The sequence below is a fragment of the Sceloporus occidentalis genome, unplaced genomic scaffold (assembly GCF_023333645.1).
Source record: "Sceloporus occidentalis isolate IW3139 unplaced genomic scaffold, rSceOcc1.0.p SCAF_234, whole genome shotgun sequence".
Classification (NCBI taxonomy): Eukaryota; Metazoa; Chordata; class Lepidosauria; order Squamata; family Phrynosomatidae; genus Sceloporus; species Sceloporus occidentalis.
In genome coordinates, this window is record NW_028317214.1 from 165,074 (window position 1) to 184,204 (window position 19,131).

General features: G+C 39.7%; 1 protein-coding gene across 1 annotated transcript; it reads right to left on the bottom strand.

Annotated features, from left to right (window-relative positions):
• Positions 1–1,115: 1,115 nt before the first annotated feature.
• Positions 1,116–18,112, bottom strand: LOC149276544 (growth hormone-regulated TBC protein 1-like). The gene is made up of 9 exons (XM_089503487.1): positions 18,072–18,112; positions 15,601–15,752; positions 14,988–15,149; positions 14,527–14,651; positions 7,549–7,645; positions 3,935–3,937; positions 3,511–3,683; positions 2,383–2,568; positions 1,116–1,205 (listed from the first exon to the last, which is right to left on the bottom strand). Exons 1-9 carry the CDS (start codon positions 18,110–18,112, stop codon positions 1,116–1,118), a joined length of 1,029 nt encoding a protein of 342 aa, XP_089359613.1.
• Between the last annotated feature and the right edge of the window lie 1,019 nt (positions 18,113–19,131).

Consider the following 19,131-nt stretch of genomic DNA (forward strand, 5'->3'; position numbering starts at 1 on the left):
ATGGCAGTAGATACTGATGATCTTCCTTTTAGCGTTAATTCCCGTACTGAAAAACATCACATCTTTTGCAGGAGAACATGTTCAACACAACAGAGCTAGCTTCCTCCCTTTTACTGTTGATGGTATTTATTTTATATAGCGCCATCCTACTCCACAGCATTGTACAACAGGTTCTTGACAATTGGGAGAGTTCAGTCCTGTATGCAGCTTGCCGGGGAAGTGATTTTTATGGGAAGCAGGCCATGCAAGTCTACACTTGGCAGCCTTATACCACATGAACTACTTTGGTAGTTTGCTTAGCTTGTCTCATCTACTGCCTCTTATCGTCAGTTGTCTGTCCCTCGTATGGCATAAAATCGTACCTGGGGCTCAGAAATTAAAATTGCTTTGGACGCCCATTCTGTTTTCTAGTTTTGATCAGTCCTTCAATGTGTTTCAAGTTTGTGGACCTCAGAGATTGATATTAAGCAGGGACTGCGTTTTAAAGGGCAAGAGCTACATATATAATGCACAAGAGCGTGCCGTAAGGTGCACAATCCGCTCATACTGGGTGTCTGTTGGTACATGAGGGATTATTCAACTAAACAGGTAATACAAAACAATTCCTTTCCACAACTTGGTAATGCAGGATCCACTAGACCCCGCTTGCATAAGAAACCCACTGGGCTTGGTCCCTCATAATAAAGTCAATGAAATTGACCTTACATAGGCTAGTGAATAAACCGTAACGTAAAAAAAGTTTAAAATAAGTGGGTTTTTTTTGTATTGTGTACAGTGAATATATATTTGATAAATTTGCAGTCTGTCAGGACAGGAAATAACATTGAAAATAAATATTTAATATAGATCTGATTTACAAGTCTTAACAGATTAAATGTACATGCTTCAAGTAAATTTACAAAATCACAAAATATAGTTTCTACTAAAGTACAGTACAAAAAGTATTAAGCACTTAAAGGCAGGTGGGTTGGTCTCGGCTAACAGTCAGTGATATCTTTTCCCCCCTCATGGTCAATCCTACAACATGTTTTGTATCATATCCTTGTAGGGGGTTAATCTGTACAGTCGTAATGGAATGTGTAATTCATAATTTCACGAAGATCACAATTCTTGAATTATTCCTGAGTGAGTAGTGTCGACTTGTGTTTTTCTCGGAGTTTGGTAATAGCAGATCGAGATAGACTTCCAGGTTCAACAAAGATTCTCTGCAATAAAATACACATTGTCAAATATCTTTCTATATATATATATATATATATATATATATTCATACAGATATATACATAACACACACACACCGCATTGGCCCAATTGTAGGCCTATAATTGAGGTTTAGCGCAGGGGTGCGCAATTCCTATCACCCAACACCCAGTACATGCAGTTCCAGGTGCTGGGCAGGTGTTTTTTTTTCTTGTTCATTTAGCCCTGCTAAATGACCTCCCGCAGTGCTGCAGGGGACCTGGATCCTACTCTCTGGCAGCCAGTGGATGTCTGCACGATGCAGACAACCCCCACTGGTGCCGGCACTTCTGCCGGGGGTTCTATGAAGGAGCGCCGGCATTACATGACCTTCCAGTGCTCCACCATAGAAGCCTCGGCAGAGGTGCCAGCAGCAGCGAAGGTTGTCTGAGCGTATAACGCAGACGTTCATCGGCTGCCAGAGAGGAGGCTTCCCCGCAGCACTATATATGGGGTATTTATAGGGCATAAAGCATATCTGTGGAGGCAGAGTGTCATAGTGGTACGTTAAGCATATCTGGGCGGCGGAGTGGCATATCTGGGGAGAAAAGGGGCATTATGAATTAAGGGGGAGCTTAAAATGGCTATTGGTTTTCTGTTTTTATATAACTGCATAATAGATACCAAATTTTTTTTAAAATACATGTATTCCTGTTTTACCATTTCACCAAACTTTAAGGGTGCGGCTTATAAATCAGGCCAATCCGGTGTAATATATAATATTATATATATACATACATACATACATACATACACACATATATATATATATATATATATATTATATATATTCTGCACATACACATATGCGTACACACCCCAGTGAATATACACTCCAAAGAATCTCTAATCTGACAATCATGTTTTTGTTAAATTATCTCACCAGGGAGTGGAACTTCATGCTAGGCTAAAATAATATATACACAAGTATATTATGCATGACACAGCAGGGGTATTAAACACGCTGTTTATCCAAAAAGAACGTAAAATATTTTGGCGATTCATAGTTTACTGCCAGTGCAAACATAAAAAGCAGCACAAAATACATTAAAAGGTAACTTTAAATGTTTATTCTGTTCTATTAATAACACATCTTTACAGTATGCCCCTGCATATACGTGTGTGAATATACACATATTTTACCTGCATGAAGTCGTGGCATTCTGTAACAAATTTTCCTTTAGTAATCGCTTTGAACTTCTCACAAATATCAGGAAAATTTCTGGCTTCTAACAGGAATGCTTCGTAATGCTTGATTAGTGTTAAGGCCACACGGAAAATAATCTTTGATCCCTCATAGAATAAGCAGTCCCATATTCGCAACACTGTCTATGGAAAATGCAAAAAAAAAAATTATTCATTCAATGTGATAGGATCTGCTTCATTTTCATCGCTATACAAAGCGCAGGGAAAGAGTTTCTCTGTTTACTGAAGCTGCCTAAAACCTTATTTTTTATTTTTTTTTACCCGGGTTATGTATAGCCTGTATGTTACTTGCTACACAGATAGGTAAAACTAAATTAATTCAAACAAGATTTTAACCAGTCATTCACGAATTGTATTCAATCAATTTTGAAAGCTTTTTACCCAAGGCATGTTGGTAACGTCATAGTTGTGCAAGAAGACTACATGTGCACTAGGTGGCGCTTGAACACAAGAGTGATCCACGTGGACTCGGCTTCCGACCGCTAGGATGAATTACATGTCTGTTTTTTCCCCTACAATTTTATGGGGAAAGCGAGATTTCCTTCATCACATTTACCAATCCCCGCGTGTAAAAAAAAAAAGGATCAGACCTTGTTGATTTTCTACATACTGGCCCACTGGTCTCACAATAGATGAGCTACCAGCATCCTGAATGCTTCAAATTTTCACTGGTTTCCATGGTAGCAAGCAGCCATATTCAGGATCTGATTCTCATTCTAACTTTTTTATTTTCATTCATGTTCAAGTGCAAAGCTTTCCTTTTTTTATTGAAGTCTTGCTTGTGCATTTAAACACAGGAGACTTCCACTGTAATAGATGAACATGACTGCAGTCCTTTCATACAGACTTTTTTTATTCCATCATCTATTCATAATGCGAGTGTGTGGGCACCAATTTTTTGGCAAACCAAAGCTCCCACATTGCTGGCACTTAAAGTGTCATAATATGTGGCTTCATACAGCCGACATAAAATAAAAATGAAATAGTGGTGTGTTTGTCACTTGGAACAAAACAGAACAAGCCGAGATCATGGATTCTTCTACATGGAGGAATGAAGAAGCTTACCTCTACTGGAAGGATGTCAATAAATAAGCAAATAAACCACCGGGAGACCACCAACGTCCACATCATACCATTTCTCTCCATCAAATCAGCCACTGCTGGAATCTTCATCTTCACCAGCTCCCCCAGAACCTCTTGGTCGGTTTTGAGACCAATCATTTCTGGGCTGTAGTAATCTGCACAAAAGAAAAACAAATACTACTACTAATAATAATAATCAATACTACCAACAACACTGCTAATAATACCCAATTCTAATAGAATAAATCCAAGTGCTGCACAATGTGATGGCAATATATAAATCCATTGTTATTATAGTTTAACTTAACACGGCTATTATCAATGAATTACATTAATGGTAATAACACCTTTATTTTATTAAAATGACTAAATCTCTTGATCTAATTGATTAATTGATTATGGGCACCTGCTGAAAGAGAAAGTACCAGTTACGTTATTGTTGTGGACATGGATTGCATCGTCCATTATTAGTGATTCACGTCACAGACGCAATATCTGTATCTCCCTTTGGATAAACCACTCTAATTGTTGCATACATTACAATACCAATTAGTTCTATTGTTTAAGAAGTGCCTTACCTCTACCACCAGGTAGCACTAGAGAGTGAGTGATGTGTACATCTATTGTTTATCTAAGACCATAGATAATGGCTACCTACATGAAAAGCCATGTGGGCTATGCCAGGAACAATGGGATATCAGGAACTCCAGGAAGAAGGGGGAGGGGCAGAGGAGACTGGAAGGACAGGAAGGAAGCAGCATGGCAGAAGCTAAGGGAGCTGTAAAAGTTTGCCAGAGAAAAGTATGAAATAGCTGCTCTTCCATCTTGGGCTAGTTAAGTGCCAAGAAGCTAGGACTAGTTAAGTGCCTAGTATTGTAACTAAGAATTAGAAAACAACTACTGAAAGAATCCTTTAAAGTCTTCTATATGATCCTGGTATCTAGAGCCATTTTGGAAACTGAACACCAAAGGAGTCATTCGATATGCCGATACTCTCTGAAGTTAAGTACATATGTTATTACAATGTTATTAGAATATAATTGTTGACTGTCTGTAACTTTGTTATGGTCACCTTTTTCAATGTATTGTTTTTACCGCTAGAGGTATTAATAAAGTATATCATTATATATCATAACATCTGTTGGTATTCGTCTTTACATAATTTAACTGTATTCCTGAATCAAATGTATTGTTGTATTGTTAGATGTGTTTTGTCTAAATTGTGTATTTAAATATTAGCATAATTTTGCATAAAACAGGCCACGACCACAACAGTTATCTAAAGAAGACCCTGCTCGCAAGCTCAATCTAAAACAGGGCCAGGTAGACTCTTCAGGGAGGACCATGGGCGTAATTCTGGAGGGTCCCTGAATACAATTTGCACAATGCATTCAATGACAGAACACATACCAATTAACTTAAGGTTTTCCCAGATTGATTGTCAGAAAGCACAATATTTATACATTGCACTTCTAAATGTATAAGGGAAAGAATTTTGGTTTATGCTTCATCGTGCGTTGTGCTCAACCGACGACCTGATACCTGCCGAGTCCTGAAAACGCTTGAGGAATTTGATCACTGGAAATCCACCATCATGTTAAAAGAACGGTCTCTTGTATGAGATTTAGAAAGGGCTTGTTCTGTGGAGCAATGGCTTCTGTCAGTAACAAGGCAGGTGTTTATAAGTGACCTCAAGGGATCTAAGACACATCATATTTATCTCCTAGCCTAGGTAGTATATCCAGCCACACAATCAGATTAGGAGATATTCACTGAACAGATTCAACCTCCAAAACAATGTCTTAGTGATACAAGACTGAAGAGTAATACATAAAGTAAAACCCCCCAACAGAAAACTGCCTACTCAAATTAACTTTTATTATTAAAAATGGCAGCATCAAGAGGAAAAGGGAAAAAAAAAAAGACAGACATACTTGCAGCAGGATGACCACATTAAGGACATTTTTTTCTCACATGTTGCTGGCCAGAAAATATAAAGTGCTGCCTGCAGTGTGTGAGATCACATACGAGATGTCGGCAACATGTGAAAATGATGTGTGTCATGTAGCAATGACTGAGGTTGCCACCATACATTGGAGAGCTTACAGCACTACATGATAAATTGGGCTATATGGAAAACCTTTGAAACTATACTGTGTAGTAATAATGGTTTTCTGGATCTGCACACAAAATTTGAGATGGGTTGCAAGTGCGATCTGTGTGAGAGTTCTGTCAAGCGTTAACGGGGAGCAGTGCTGCGACCAGTCTCTAAAGAGGCCAAAACGAAAGCTTCCACTTCTCATACTAATACTTGTAATCTACTTATTGCAATCTGCAGATCAGTGGTAGCCAGAAATAAAATGCTAATCCTTCAAATTCCTAATTTCGAGTCTCTGACTCAATGCTTGTTAATGACAAGCACCTTGAGGTTAGGAGCAGACACTTCAAAGCAGGTTAAATGGTGTTTAAATACCTTTGCCACTGAACATGTGTTACCACAGGGATGGAAAAACCAGAATATATTATACAATACACGGCTTGAAGGCTACGAGCAAAAGCAAAGGGGATGTTCTTAAGGACTCCGATAAGCAGAAATGTGCAGGGGTCTAACTGGGAGTTCTGCGAGGGCAGCTAAGAATACCCCCTAGCTTGGTCTCTGATATGTAACTGGGAGACCTTTCTGGTGTAGATACAGCCACAACATGTACAGTGCGATGGCGTTAGTAGATATTTTCTGGAGATGAAAAGGTCACTGGTCATTGGCTATAGTGATGAGAAATAAGTACGACATCACATTTCCTATTTCGCTTTTCAGAGACTCCGTTTGAGACCTGCAGTTGATAATCTTTGCCCGGCACAGGCTGCTGCCCATCTGAGTTTACGACTTCAAAGGGACCCCCAACCACTGTATGCACTTTGATGTTACATTGTGTCTTTTGCAAATGTATGGGTGGGTACTGCAAAATACTCTCATTTGCATTTTCCCTGCAAGCGATATATATACTCCCGCCGGTCAGCTCCGTCTCCGTAAACGCTGCGAGTGGTGGGAACAGGTGCCCTTGTGCACTCCTGTTAGGTGCTATACAAAACCACTGTAAACCTGGCGTTATTTGGGCACGTATTCATATTTTCTAACTGAAAGTTAAATTTACTATATGTAGGCGACACATTGTGTTAACTTTGGGTGCAGGAGCCACTTTCACGTAGGCAACAGGCCCAACTTATTATAAAACTTTATATTTGCAACAAAAACCACAAAAAATAAATAAATAAAGGTGACGCGCAATGTAAAAACATTGTACACACTAAAATAACAAATGTTAAGGTCAAACTTCACAATTGTCTAACCAATAAGGAGGTCTCACTATAAGGAGTATTTATGACATTTGTAATTGAATTTTTTTTTCTTGAATCATGGGTGGTATTGTGCCTAAACGACAATAAACAAACCGTGAAATAGAACAGTGCGATAACCAAGCCATTTGTGGTGCTACTTTGCAATCAGGATCTTTCACATACAAAGCTGCTCTGATAAAGGCAAGGAAGACCTCGACAACTTTGGGATTAATACACTAAAGGAAAGAGATGGTGGGAGAGTTTCATCCCTTAACGACCAGGACTATTTTACAGTACAGGACCAGAGCATTTTTTTTTACTAGGTCTTTCAGCACCTATTTCCCTCTCCTATCATTTCATGAACCCAAATAATATATATATATATATATATATATAAAGAATTTAGTTGGTTCTAAAGACTGCATTCGGAGTTCCGATGCTGGGGTAAAATCAGTGGACAGAGATTATTTTTGGAACTCTGGCTATACCTTATCACAGAAATATTTCCCTGGAAGAAAATACACACATTTAGGAAATCCGAGCTGGTTGTTTTCTGAGGAATTTAGATAACAGTAGTATCTTCAGATGTCTGCCAACACACATTATAAATAACTCCATGCAACAACAAATTATATCTATAGCTGCTGAAAAGATAAATGCTTCTAAGAAGAACCCTTAACATACCAGGCAAAATGCGTCCAATTAGAGCATCTAACAACCAAAAGGATTTTTCTTCATCTTTTGTAACCAGGATTAGGTATCCCGCAATAAAATTCATACCCTGTAATAAAGAAAATAAAAAGTAGCATTACAATTTCCGCAATTACTGAACATTACCGAACATATAAGCTAGATATATTGGTATAGAGACAGAACTGTAAAAACAGAGAGCCAGCTGAGTTCCACAATTTTGCAATGAAGGGGACCTTCTTCACTCCTATGACCAAAGTTTGGGAATCGTTAAAAGAAGCAGAAGTCCACCCTTTAAAACTTATTTCAAAAGGTTAGTCTTCCACAGTTTTATTTGTTGTACAAAACTGTTCCGCCGTGAAGAGCAGATCAAGATGGTAGAGTAGGCTGACTCGACAAGCTCTTTGGTGCAGAATTCAAAGACTACAATAAATCGGCAGTACTTGTCATTTAAATTTACTACATATATTCTAGATAAAGAACAGATTACATAAGCTTGTGTTGGCAATGTTTTATTGAAGCTTGGGGTGCATGACCTAGGAATGCCAAGAAACAGTGCATGACAGATTCCTAATCATCCCCCTTGTCTCTGCTCCTCCAGGAGGAGGTTTGGCTCAATGGGCATTTGTGACAAAATTGGGGCAGGTGGGACATGTAGCAAAAAGTAAAAATCATAGCTTAGTAACACCCAATGCACATGATTTAAAACAAAAAAAAACCACATGAAATGAGACTATTTACCAGTTTCGTTTTTTTCTCTTCTTTCTATCCGTTAAACTTATTTCTGGCCCTGGTCTTCACGCACTCTCTTATATCACCAAGAGAGACTGCAATACTGGGCCAGAAACCAACCCTAACTTCTGAACTCCCTTCCCAATTCAAGTCAGACCAGAGTCAAAGCATCTGAAAGTCGCCATAATGCCTGTATAAAATGTTATTTTCATTATCTTTTGCCTTAAAAAGTTATCCTGCTTTTCTATATAAAAAGGTAGACAGTTCCCTATGTCCCCATTAAATCAATTAAAAGCCAAACCATGGTTTTATGCAGACACCTTGGGCCAGTATAAGAGAGCATGCGGTTGAACCACAAGTCATGTTAAAAGAAATCAACAATTACTCATCTTTTGTGAAAAAATGTCAAGCAGCTTCCTAAATCAGGAGGGGTTAGTAAATCAGCAAGGGAAAGCTGCAAGGCCACTAAAAGGTAAAAATGTCGAAGAGCATCCAGTTGCATGCCAGCAGAATCCTTTTTGCACATTTGTGGATTAATTGTGATATGGTTCCTTGGAACAAGGAAACAGAATTAACATTAACCAGGAACAAAAACCGTTGCTTTGAATATTACAATATTGCTTTCACCAACATCTAATATTGGCCAATTAAAACAGGCACTTAATTAATCCTTGAGGAATAGAGGATTTAACAGTTTTTTTTTCCCTAACTAATCTAAAACGGCACCAAGTGAAATGGGATCAATTAAGACGGCTAACTTTAGAACACTACAGGAACATTTAATGCTCGAACACAGGCACATCCATGAGATGCGATTTAAGTTACAAAGCTTGATGTGTCTTGTTTTAACCACTTTTGTGAAGGTGCCTGTGTGGTTGTAATGCTGCAAAGGAACATTAGGTCCTCAATCATCATCCTCTGGGACCACACTCCAGAAGGGAAATGTAGCCCCTTCCCCACCCCTATGATAAGAACCAAGAGAGGGCTGGATCTTTTTGGCCCTTCTCCAAAGAGAGGAACTACTGAAGTATTCAAAAAAGGGATGTGGGAGCCAAAAAGGCCACATACTCCACCAAACGTAGCTCCCCTGTGGCATGCAGTTTCTGTTCAGTGACTATTTAAATTCTGAACCAATGTGCAGGGAAAGAAAAAAAAAGAGGCAGCGTCTGAGTTCAAGGTGCTCTTCCCAGCCCAACCCCTTTCTGTGCTATGGTATACCCCAAGTGGTGAGCGCCCAGGTGAATCTAGCCTGGGGCCACCATAAGGAAACCTCAGGCTTCCCTACGTCCTCAACCTTAAGGCCAGAGTATCAAAAGCTTTCTCGTTCTCACAGGTAGTCACGTTAGCCATGAGACGCTTACCATCACTTAGAGATACACTTTTAGTGACCCATGTTCAAGGACGACATGTCTGTAGGCCACTAATACAAATATTAGGGTACAACATCTGGAGACCACACCTGAACACATGACCACAACAACTGGACTGTTTGCACAAGTTAAGTAAAAACCCCAGTAGCCAAACAACCAAGTGTTTATTTACAAAGTTAAAAATATGCAGGCAACAAAACATTTCTGACTTCATTGCAAACTATGGAAGGCCAATCGCAATGGGTTTCTTGTGCACATCAGAAGTTTGTTGGCTAATACACCCAAAGCCAGTGCATATACAGTTAATTAGGGACTTAGTGAAAGTCACTCGTATTTGCAATCCTCAGTAGTCCTAACCTTTCTTCTTTCACGCAGCTAGGCAATTAGGCAAACATTACGTCATTTTTTCAAAATTGGAATAGGATAAATGCTTGTCAAGTGCTCCCCTTGAAAACATAAGTCGGTTTTAGACATTCCTAGTAAAAGAACCTTGTACAGAATATGCAACAAAATTAGCCTAAGGGGACACATGGATAAAATGGAAGCTACACAAGGGCTTTCCATGGAATACCGTTGTGTATACTGTACACAAGCATGTAGGATTTTTGCCATGGCTGCATAAGAAATATAACCAGACTTTTTGAGAGGGATTCAAATTTCCAAGCTTCATTCAGTTTTTCCAACAGGCTCACAAACACTTTACTTGGCCTGTGTTTTAGTGAAGCAGAATTTAAACCCGAACAGCCTGCCAAATTAACAAAATAAGTGCAGCCATGGAGACAGAACGCTGCCACAGAAGCATTCACAAGTATTTCATCACCAAGCCAGCACACAACAATGCTTCATCTCATTTGGGATGCTGACCAATTCGCACAGCATTATACCTAGCCCTGTCGCTTACATAGAGAAACGTGAAATATTTATAATCTGCACTGTGGCCGACTGCAAGATTTGTTATCGGTTTTCAGGATGAGGAGTGTGGTTGGAAATAGATTTGGTGAATTTTGGTAAGAGTCAAAGATGCTTATATACAAGTAAAATGTGATCCTTGGATATTAAATCACCATACAAGCAGGGGCAGATCAAGAGGGGCTAGTGCTGCCCTGGTTTGACCAGGACAATCCTGATAAAGCCTGCAACCATAGGGCAGGCTGACATGAGGTTGTGGGGACAGGGTTAGTTATTAGTACCAATTGATTACAGGGTTCAAATAAAGGTCAGGAGATAAAGAAAAAAAAAATGCGTTATATAACTAAATGGTCTTTTTAGTGTCTCGCGGGTGCCTCGTGCCGCGTTTAGGTTGGTCGAGCCCTAGCTCGCGCTGCGCTTCGGGCGGGAAATTTAACTATAAATAGGGGCTCATGAGGGAGATGTTTTACTTACCTTGCTAACCACTGAGCCGATACTGCACTGTCCTTGAGACTGGTGAGCAGTGGCAAAGCGGTTAGCGGAAGATGGAAGACCTGATGAAAATGCGCCCTCCCACCCTCCCTTATGTTTATTCTTTATTTATTAAAAAAAAAATAAAACATTTTGTTTTATTGTAGTGGCTTTTATGAGTGTATGGTTACCCTACAATTCAATGGGGTGAACTGATGTTTAAAGTTATTCCAGCTGGCTTATAGGGTGGTTGGCAATTGGTGTTTTTGATTTAGTAAGTGCTCTGGGGCTTGTGCCAAGGGCTAAAGTGGTTTGGTTTATTATATCGGTTACAAGTTATATGAAAGTAATTTTGTATATAATGTGAAACTAAATAAAACTCCACTGCCTGGTTCATCCAAATGCATTGTGTAGTGTCTTTATTATTTATATTAGGTCCCCTACAACTTCATGGAATAAAGAGGTCCCAGACCTCTAGTTCCCAGAAACCACCAGGCTGGTGAAGGTTTCCAAAGAGAGGCCGAGGTGGGGTCGCTTAATTCTGCCTTACGTTACCCCGCAGTAGCAGTGCGCTGTGTGTGCTTTTATTGCATTACATGAAACTGCGGAGTTCCTGCCATCGCAAGCGGCCCAGTCCAGGTCGGACTCCCACAAGCCCGTTTAGTAAATAAACTCCACTGACTTCCATAAACACAAAACCATGCCACAACCTGCAGAGTATCTCTTTTCTCGTAGCTATATCTTCCTGGGTGAGGTTCCTGACACAGAGATTCTGAGCCTTGCATTTTGCACTTACTGAATGCAGCTTCTTACTGCCTGATCCTGTCACATGACAGGAAATCGAATGCCAACTCTCCCATCTCTCCAGAAATTAGGTCTGGTTTTCAGCAAATACCCCATCCCATGCACCTAGTGGGCCCCCCACACCACTCAGCACAACTGTGCTCCTGCTGTGCACCGCAGCAAGCAGGGGCCCCTTGCTTCCGGTGGCCCTGGGTCAATTGCCCCTTTTTGCACCTTCGGTATACAAGGCAGGCCTATAGAGCATAGACCTTTAAATGTGCCCAAGAAACCTTCTTGATTTAGAAGGAAGACAATTGAAATTACAACAAAACTGCAGAAGCTTAAAGAGCACAATGGAAAAATCAACTGTTCTGCATGAACAACCATAACGCGGATTGTTTTTATAACTTTTGGAAAATTAATTCTAGAAGCTGTTGCTGGCAAGAATGGCAATATATATTTCTAGACCATTTGGTCACAACTCAATGGATGCCTGCTCTGTATGTCTACTCTAAGGTGGGAGACATGGCTCACTCCAGATCTAAACACTTTTAGAGGTCCAATGCAGCCACATGGTTTCCATTGCCTCTGTCCTCCCACATTTCCTTCAGTATTAATCACCTTGCCATTGACACGCCACTTAAATTCATAGCAACCGATTGCTGTTATAAGCCTTATGTTCTTTAATGGTGAACTGGCAAAAAAGCACCTAAAGTATTGGTGGGATCCCTTGGTACCTGGGAAAGTGGAAAATTCATTAGGTGGGAACCTTACAGATAGCAGTTGATATAACTTACTCTACTGGGTATGCTGACAAATTCAGTTACAGCCGAGCTTGAATACAGTTAAAACATAAAAAAAACAAAACCTTGTAGACTCAGTAACGCCTTGAAAACTTCCGATTGCGCCAATAACCATGAGACTGAAAACATATTAAAACAGAATTAATAAGTCAAGACTTGCCTTTATTAGGGGTGCTGTAACCTGGCAAGATAATGTAATCACAGCACATAATCAAAACCACAGCTTTATAGCCGCTTAATTAAAAGGCATATGCTAAGCACACAATTAATCCATAGGTGTATACCGGTAACTATAATATGTTTTGCCATCATAAAACAGCATTACAACAGTGCTACTTCATTTTCACTGTAGAAAATCTTACATGAATATTCCAGTCGGATCCTTATTGCCCCCCAAAAAAACCAACTGTGATCACAGGCAGGACTTAAATGATTAGTCCTTGACCTGTAGGACATAAATTCATGGGGTACATTCTAATGGAGTCCTATGATTGTATTATATAAGAAGTTACTGTGCATGTTTATATGGCACACACTGGGGACACTTGCCTAGCTTGTAAGTCTTCCTACAGGGTATAATAACCCTGTCTACAAATTTAGTTTATCTCACAGGTATTTTAACCAAGATAACATCACTATAATGGATCATCAAAGCAATATAAATTTCACTTGCTCACATTTCTTAGAAATCATAGAATTTCCTGATTTTACAGATTCAGTCAGTTCTCATATAACGTGATATATGTGTGCGGCTACAAACCGCAGAACAATGCAAAATCTTACGAGGGCTTAAGAGAAAAATTAGGCAGGGGCCTGATGCGTAAAAGAAACAATAGCCACCAAAATATGACACTTGAAAAGCAAAAAGACCTGAAGTTTGCCTGTGGATGTCGGATTGCAAGGTATTGTGAAGTGTTTAAAGGAGGGTTATCTGAAACTGGACAGAAAGTTGTAACCCCAGATGCTAACTGGTTTGGCCCACTGTTAATTTCATGCAGAAGTGGCCTTCATGGTTCCAAATTTGTCCAGATGCCACAAACGACTATTCTACTACATACAGCATTATAGTTTTCTACAAGCCATTGTAACTGCCATTTCAATAACACTTAAAACACTTGATAAATGACTAAGCCGTAGTGTAGCCTTCTGGTTTCCATTGTCATCTTCAGCCACTACTTGGCCAAGCTGTTGCAAGTCTTCTGTGGTTAGATCAGAGAGAGATCGGTTGCATTTTCTACCTCATCAAATGCAACCTGTTTCGCTAGAACACAGCCTGGATTCTATAATAGTTCCTGCATTCTCACCTTCAGTAACAGCAACTAACATCTTACATGTTTACCTTAAATGCTGCTATCACACCCTGATCATGAGGCTGTATCAGAGAGGTGGTTTTTGGACACAAAAATAGCATGCTCTCTCATTTCTGTCAAAACCTAAATACTTGAAGCTTTCTTTTTGCAGGCACTGATTGGCATGGTGCACTATGGCAGCTGGTAGCCGTTTGAGGCGAGTGCATGTGTGTGCTTTGTTTATTCCTATGCAGCGAGATTCAATTGGTAGCTGTTTGAGGTGAGCGTATGTGTGCATCTTATGTATTCCTACACAGATTGGTGCAATTGGCAGATGTGTGAGGTAAGCGTGAGTTCCTATGCGGTTTGGTGGAGTTTTCTGCGTTCCCCCTACTGTTTCACTTGGACGAGATCACGCGTTAAGCGAACATGAACTTCGCGTTATGCTCAGATTGTTCCTATATAGAAATATATCCATATCTATACATATATATATATCTACCACTTCGGAATAAATTGTGTTTTCAAAACACATGTTATACCAGATAAACAGACTGTATTATGGAATTTACAGTAGTAACAGTTTAGAAAACGATAGCATGAGAAACAGATTACCTGACAGTACCCCACGCTTTTATTGTGATGCCCATAAGCCACCAAGACATTGTACAAGTTGGTCTGTAAACATGGATTTGCGGTTTTATGAAACTGCACATTATCGGGAAATGTTCTGTTTAGATCTGAAGAGGAAATAAAACATGAAGACCACATCAGTTACTATGGAGTATGCCATGGACTACAGCAGGTAACAATACAAGATAAATAAGCAGCTACCTCATGATGAACACCTACCACAAAGGTAAATGATAGGATTTACGTAGCAATTTGTTTTGTATTTGTATGATAACCTACTCTGTACCAGTCTGGAACATCACAGCCACTTTAACTCCCATGGTTGCCATCATTGTGAGTGGACATTTTTAAAAAAAAACAACACTGAAATCAGGATTTTTTTGAGGCTTTTCCTTAACCCTCTACTCCAAACTGTATAGTCAAACAGAAATCAGAGATATTACCGGTACGAACAGCATCCTCAAGTTTTAGATTTCTTTTCCCCTCATCCAGCACACTTTGATAGTATCCAGGATTTTGATCCATTTGAGCCTGGGCCCCACTAATGATCATCCATACATTGCAGCGATGTTCGCTAGGAATGCCTTTCCTAATATACCGCTTAACTGGAGAAAAGAGGGGGGGAAAGCAAGGCAACAATAAGGACCAAGATTCTTATAAAATTAAATCAATCTTAGATGAACTATGCATAAAAAAATTAATCCAAGAAATGATTAGATGCTTTTTCAGGGAAGATAAATACATGAAGCTTAGTTAATGTCAGGCATATGATAAATGGAAAGAGAAGTCTCATTGCCATGGAGCAAATGTACTTTCCTTTTAGTTTCAAACAAACAGAAATATAGCATAGGTTGAAATCTTACTTGTGGACATGAGTTATTGACATATACACATGTATTAAATAAAAATAAAGTACTTGTCTGCGGAGAGTGTGATAGAGCTAATTTTCAGCCTGGTGGCAGAGGTTAATACGGAGATACAATTTAAGCATGGGCTACACATTTGTTTGAAGCCCTTCAATCCACATATTTGTGGGTCTTATATCCAAGAACATACCTTTAATGCTCTTTTCTACAGCTGTGGATTTCTGCAAGAGCTTGGACCACTTTATAGCCCTCCTGGTAAGAATTGTAAGGTATCTGGAATTGAAGTCTTCATAAAACACATAATCAAATTCGTCAGGCCTTTGAAAACCATAGGGATCAATTCTAGGAATAAAAACATTTATTGTTAACATTAGTAAGGACTGAATTCAGTCCAACTAAGAAAACACCAATGTGCATTACCTGTATAGTTGTTTTGACCAAGTGCATCTTACAAGCTTCTATAAGAGCAGAGCTTGCGCTATTATTATTTGATAAGTTGTATCAAAGTCAAGGAACTTGACCACAGACAAACTACTATATTGTACTATCATTATTTTGGAATAACAGGCCTGGGTCTACTAGCATACAATCTATGCATTGCCTGTGAAAGGGATGTCCCAATTTTAGGCTACAAGATTTAATATTCTCAAGATTGTAAGTTTGCGAGCAGGGCCCTCTCCACCTAATGAATCGGTTTGTCAGTCTGTCAATTCTCGCCATCGTACCCCTTGAATATATGTATTGTATTAAGCGCTGCGTAAATTGTTGGCGCTATATAAATAAAAGATAATAATATTAACCAAAAATGAAAGTGTCTATAAAGCTACCTGTAATGGGCTAACTGAAAATGATCATCTAATGTATTCTATTATTTTATGCTGTCACAATAGTTGAACTCCTGTAAGTCCCCAAAAACCAAATGCATCTGTATTCATAATCAGCTCAGAACTACTCGGCAAAACGGATGATTTTTTTAAATCTGACCTTTGTCGAGGGAGTGCTACATATGCAGTGTTTCATGAACAGGAAGAATTAGATGCTTTGGCAAGTAGTTTGACAACATATAAAGCTTGCAGGTTCTTTTTTTTTTATTGCTTCCTTGACAGCTAATGGTTCCATTGTTTCCTAAATGGACACTATAAGTAAGATGTATGGTGGCAGGTAACAGATCTTGCAAAAAGATTAAAACGAACACATACCAGATCACTAGAGCAGACCTATCATTAACAAGAGTACAAAACACCTCCATTGTCACACAATCCAGAGACAAGTCACCACTGAAACTCATCCCATAGCAATCATCATCACTACAAACTAAGAACATAAAAAATAAATCTTAAAGCGCCTACCTGCCATCCATGCCATGCACAGAATAGCTATCTAATGAACCCAAAAGAGTTTATTATCTACAGTTAACAGTTAACTACCATTTTCCAATAAAAGTGCAAACCTCTGGTGGCCCTGCATTTGCCTTATTGGAATATATGAATCTTCTACAAGCTACCAAGATGAGAAATTTGGTGTTTCTTCAACCATGACGTTTTAGCAAATTTGCTCAACCGGTAAACATAGTTACAAAGTCTATTTGGATACCTGAAAATAATTTACTCGGTCACCAAAGCGTTCCGCAGTTAGCACGCACCTACTGTAAGGGTGAAGAGTTATTACTGATCCAGAACAACCACGTCAGCCTTGGGTCCTGTTGATGGATTTGACTGCTATTCCCATCACAAAGCACACTAATTGATAAGGATGTGATGTGCAGGAGGCACTCAAGCAGTAAGGGAAAAAGTGAAGTCAGATTTATGTCAGCATGAAAGGTCACGCCATACTCCAAGCAAACACGTGATATTCAAAGAGGGAGAACAGAACAAATACAAGACATCTAATGTATTTTCTAGACCTGTACCTCTTCATTTGTAAATGAAATTTGACAAATCTGTGCATATGTCCAGAAAGGAAGAGGGACTTCCAAAGAACAAACTAAAATGAACAAGAAACCGGTCTCTTCATAAGTGTCCATTGAATTTTAGAAAACGTCAGCCTATGACAATCCAATGGTATAAGCATAGCAAGCTATAATATTACAGAGATTCAAGCAAAACTGCAATACAAGCCACGAAGAACCTGTGGGATTTTATGACATATTCAGCTAATTAACAATGCATCAGATCGGACAGAGAAAGAGCCAATTGTATGTTTAGCAGTCAACACAGACATGGCTTTATTGATCTTTCCTTACATCTGCATTTGTAGAACAGGTGCAACAGAAGGGATGGCCACGAGAGCAAGGGCAGGGCTGGCCCCTCCTCGGTAATAGTAAAACCAGGAAACAGACATCACCCTGTGTATGGTTTCTATCAATTTCCATTCACCAGTAGAAAAGTACAGCTTACCTCCCTAGTTCATGATGATCTCACCCTACACTTGGCAGGTAGTAGGACTATTTTTAGCAAAGATATTCCAGTATTTGTTAATGATTATTAAATACTATATTATAGAATCAGGCACAGAATTAAATGGTAAAAAAAAAAAAAAAAAAAAAAAGTTTTTTTTTTAAAGAACTGTATTTAGAGCGAATCTTATGAGGGCCAGTGATGACATCATCGTCCAGTAACAGTTTCCCAGCTACTGCTGCTGGCGTGGCAGTCACGCACTTACCTGGGGATTCTGTCTTTCGGTGCCTCATTCTCCTGTGCCATTGGAACAAAGGTACTCTATCCGATTTAGTGTGCGCAGACACCAGCTCGCTGGAGGGCAAACCAAACATGTTATATTAATTGCACAGGATATACCAAACTATATAGATATAAAAATAAATGTATCTCATATATATAGTTACAGTCAAACAAAAAACATTAACTTAACCCTTTGGTTAGCCATCAGCACGATCACTGGGATACAGCATTACATGCCTGAAGTTCATTGAAAGTCAGTAAGGGCTTCAGATGAATTGTATTGTGTGCATGATGTGCGTTATAAGTGTCACTAGCAATAAGTAATCAATTAATAACATGATTGTCAGCGTTGTAATGCCGTGGGATGTCTCCAGTGATGGTGTTTCTCACACAGGCTTCCTTATTCTGGGACCCGGGAGTTTCTAGAACTTGTGGTATTTGCCTCTGGTTGTATATTAATACCCCGGCTGTCCTAGATTAGTGACCGGCTCTCCGGAAGCTGCTCCCTGCACCTGTCCTCCATACACTATCCTCAGCCGGCAGCCTCCATGGCAGGCAGAAAGGTCCTGTAACTTTAAAGTGCCTGCCCGCAGCAAGGACCCAACACATTAAATGGCTAAGCGCATGGAAGGAAGATAAAAGATGGCTCACCTGCCGCGGTTCACGAAACACAGGCTACAGAGTTCACCTCGCTGCCCATTTCCCTCCCGGGCTCTGCAATATAATCCAAGTCCACGGCTCAGCGACGAAGTGTCAATCACTGAGCGCGGGGAGGGGCCATCGGGCGTCTTGTGTTTTTTTTTTTTTTTTTTTTGCTTGTCTTCTGGTTCGGCTCGTTACTGGACCTGGTTCCATGGGCGTGGTTTGTTTAGAGGAGTGGGCGTGGCGAACGCTCAGGAGCAGGGAGGTTTGGTCTGTTCTGTGACCTGTAGGTGTATGAGGCTGCGGTGTGCTTGTAAACTTTTGTCGGTGAATGGCCATCATCTTGAGAGCTATGGCCTTGCAGAGGCAGGTTGTATGTCCAAGTGCATCATGTCTGCTCA

What these genes read in the sequence shown, in the direction of transcription:
- LOC149276544 (XM_089503487.1), bottom strand. Translation starts at nt 18,112, where the DNA reads ATGGCACAGGAGAATGAGGCACCGAAAGACAGAATCCCCAG. An exon ending in TGTAGAAAAGAGCATTAAAG is followed by an intron (nt 15,150 to 15,600) that starts GTATGTTCTTGG and finishes TCTTTTCTCCAG; the next exon opens with TTAAGCGGTATATTAGGAAA. An exon ending in TTGACATCCTTCCAGTAGAG is followed by an intron (nt 2,569 to 3,510) that starts GTAAGCTTCTTC and finishes CATTTTCCATAG; the next exon opens with ACAGTGTTGCGAATATGGGA.